Source organism: Phaethon lepturus, unplaced genomic scaffold (genome assembly GCF_000687285.1).
Source record: "Phaethon lepturus isolate BGI_N335 unplaced genomic scaffold, ASM68728v1 scaffold33121, whole genome shotgun sequence".
Classification (NCBI taxonomy): Eukaryota; Metazoa; Chordata; class Aves; order Phaethontiformes; family Phaethontidae; genus Phaethon; species Phaethon lepturus.
In genome coordinates, this window is record NW_010516140.1 from 56,681 (window position 1) to 59,725 (window position 3,045).

The following is a 3,045-nucleotide window of genomic DNA, read 5'->3' on the forward strand; positions in this document are numbered from 1 at the left end:
CCCATGTGTAGATGCTGCCTTCACCACTGAAGTCTGCTAGATGAGCCCTTCCAAAGACCTCCTCCATCCCCGCTCCCAGATGAGAGGTCTTTGCTGTTCTGCCTCTTTTTTTTGCAAATTAGTCTTTGCCCTGCAGCAACTCTGACCTCCACACATGCTAATGCCATTAGGCTGTGCAAGGCTGTTATGCTGTTCACAGCAGAAAAATCCCCTCGAAGGAGCAGACTTTGACCAGTTCCTTTTCATTACTTTCCTGCCAGCCCCAGGCAGCATCTGAATTGCGTATAAAAATCCCCTTATCCATTCACAACAGCATGATAGATTTAAAATACAATAAATAAAGTTGCTTAGCAGAAATAATTTTGCCAATTGCCAAAACACAGGGTTTTTTTGCCACTGTAAAAACTATCAGGCAAACATTCCTTCTGTATTTTACCACCACCTGGACCATGACCACCAACCAACTACTTTGGGTGGATTAATTAGAGGTTTAATCTAATTCCATCTCAGCTTCTGAAACAGATTTCAACCTTGCTCCCAGTCAAGTCCTTAGAGTCAAGTGGCCCACCAGCATGGCCGGGCCCTGTACGTTTAATTATGTTGACATTTTGGTCAAAATTTGTTGAAAACAGATTGCCCTTTTCAAAATAGCTGATTTGCCACTCTGTTCCCTTTGATTTTCCAAGTTTCCGGTCCCAAGTGATAGCTGCACACAAAAGTTATAGGCTGTCTCCCTTTCTATCATCTGCATAGGTACTTGTTGAATTTTCTGCTCTGTCCTCACCCTTTTCTGTTGCAGTTCGACTTTTGTTAAGCTGCAGTTTTCAGGCTGTGTGGTTTCCCATCTGTTGTTAACTAAAATTTTCACAAGGATATGAAGCTCTTTAAATACTCAATATAAAAAGAGCCAAAGAAATAATTAACTCAAGAATTTTCTCAAGGTTGCAATATAAATGGCCTGGAAAGTTTGGAGAACTCTACAGTTCTCAAGCAAACCCTGTAGTGCCTCATCTTTCCAGTTCAGTTCCTCCAGCGTGGATTAAAATCTAACTCTGAGCAAGATTTGAAATAGAGATGCTCCGTTTCAGGATCCAGACACAGGCATCCGGGACCTCGGCAATGGGGCTAGTGTCCATCTTCAGCCTGTGGTGAGGGTCCACCCTGTCTCCACAGAAGTCAGATGCTTGTAGAGCACATAGTAAGTTCAAATGGCAGAGCTACATGACTAGGGTGATTGTCTCTGAATTTTGGTACTTTTGTAACCTTTCTGCAATTATGACCGTATATCTGGGCACTGGGGCCGCCTGGTCCCTCTGCCATCCAAGCCCAACTGCTGCGCCTTGGCAAAATCTTGTTGCAATGTCCTTATTTTCCATGCTCTTAAATCCGGAGAGAGGCACCTCGCTGGTTTGTTAGATGGTCACACACAGCGGTGGGCTGCTGCAGAAGCAGTGTGTGGCAGGGCTTGCTAACATGGATGGTGTTTCTTTGATTGCCATGGATAATTACAGGTGATCTCTCCCAGGACTCAATGTATGTCTCTATCTCACTAATTTTCCCTGTGATGGGAAAAATAGTTCAAACTATGGCATGCTCATGGCATTGCTGTGCAAATCAGTTCACACTAAAATGGGACTGCTGACGGGGAGCTGAACCCCCAGAGTGGTGTGTCCAGACCCGCCTTGCCCAGCTGATAGTACAGAGGCATTTTCATGTGGGTTTAGATGCCTGAACGTACTTGAAATTGAACCAAATCCCTCCTGTATGGAGAAATTCGGTGAATAATGCCCAGTGCTTTTTAAAAACACGGTGGTGCCTCTGACGTTGCATCTGCTTTCAGAGAGGCCTCCAAGTCACACGGAGGGACCTGCTGTCCAGCCACTCATGCACCTGCACAGACACGTTTCTGTCCTGAAGCTTCCTTTGTACTCCGGGGAGCTCAACGCCTGAGATCAGCCTACCCTAGGACCTGCTCTGTCAGCAGAGATAAGCAGAGGATTCCACGAAGCCCTCTCTATCACCCTCTGGGAAGGTCTTGTTTTCCGTACTGATCCACTGCTAGGACGTCTCTTATGGTCTCAAGCATCCCATGACAACCCGTACCACCAGCTACTGTCCTCTGTGATCCCAGCTCTGGTCCTGGATCCAAGCTGCAGACAGGAAAGGAGATGGTTTGCAGGGAAACATAATCACTGCTGGTTTGTTCTTTTCTAGATGTGGACGAGTGTGGCGCAATCTCTGGTGTGTGTGATGGCGGCGAGTGCACCAACACAGCAGGCAGCTACGTGTGCACATGTCCACGTGGTTTCATGACCAGCCCTGATGGATCACGCTGCATTGGTAAGATGCTAAATAGATCTCAGGACCACAGATACAGGGAGAGACCACACTCTGTAAACCCAGACCTGGGGGTTTGCAAATCACTCTCTGGGTTTTGCAACTTTGCAGATTTGCAAATCAAAGGGCACATTGTTCCTGCGACAGCTGGAAAATGCTGTTTCTCATGTACTGCCCTTGCATGTGCCACGGCTGACACGTCCTGGTCACGGGTTTTGATGCTCTTGCAGACCAGGGCTTTCTCCACCTCCATACCTTGGACTGCAGGTGCCTCAGTGCTTGAAGTGTTTGAGAAGGGGTTGCTGGGGACACTGGGAGGAGGACTGGGGTGGAAGGTGCCTGGCTGGGATAGTGGTTTCTTTGAGGAAGGTTCCTTGTGCTCCTACTCACAGGACTGCATCAGCTAGCAGGAGCATCCCAGCCGCTGCCCCTTTTCTCCTGCATTAGATGTCAGCCGGAGAGAGACACCGGTACTGCCCTACAACCGCAGGCGGTCGTGGGGGTCTGAGCCCAAGGGCAGGCTTGCAAGCCTTCCGGGAGCCCGGAGGGACCCAGTGATGGGCACCACAACTGCACGTTCATTGCCTTGCTTTGCAGAGGTGAAGGGGGGAAAGGTTTAGTCCGAGTGTTTGCATAACCAATGCAAATAAACAGCGACTTTTATCATCTCCTCCTCCTTCCTGCTTAGACCACAGGTAATGGCTCATA

The 3,045-nt window shown here is 48.3% G+C and overlaps 1 protein-coding gene across 1 annotated transcript in view; it reads left to right on the forward strand.

Moving 5' to 3' along the window:
• Positions 1-2,340, forward strand: part of LOC104627648 (fibrillin-1-like) — a gene marked incomplete at both ends in the record, with an annotated part of 12,286 nt that extends 9,946 nt beyond the window's left edge. The window contains one exon of the mRNA XM_010295975.1: positions 2,215-2,340. Coding sequence (XP_010294277.1) covers positions 2,215-2,340 — 126 coding nt within the window. The remainder of the gene's footprint in view (positions 1-2,214) is intronic.
• Positions 2,341-3,045: the final 705 nt, after the last annotated feature.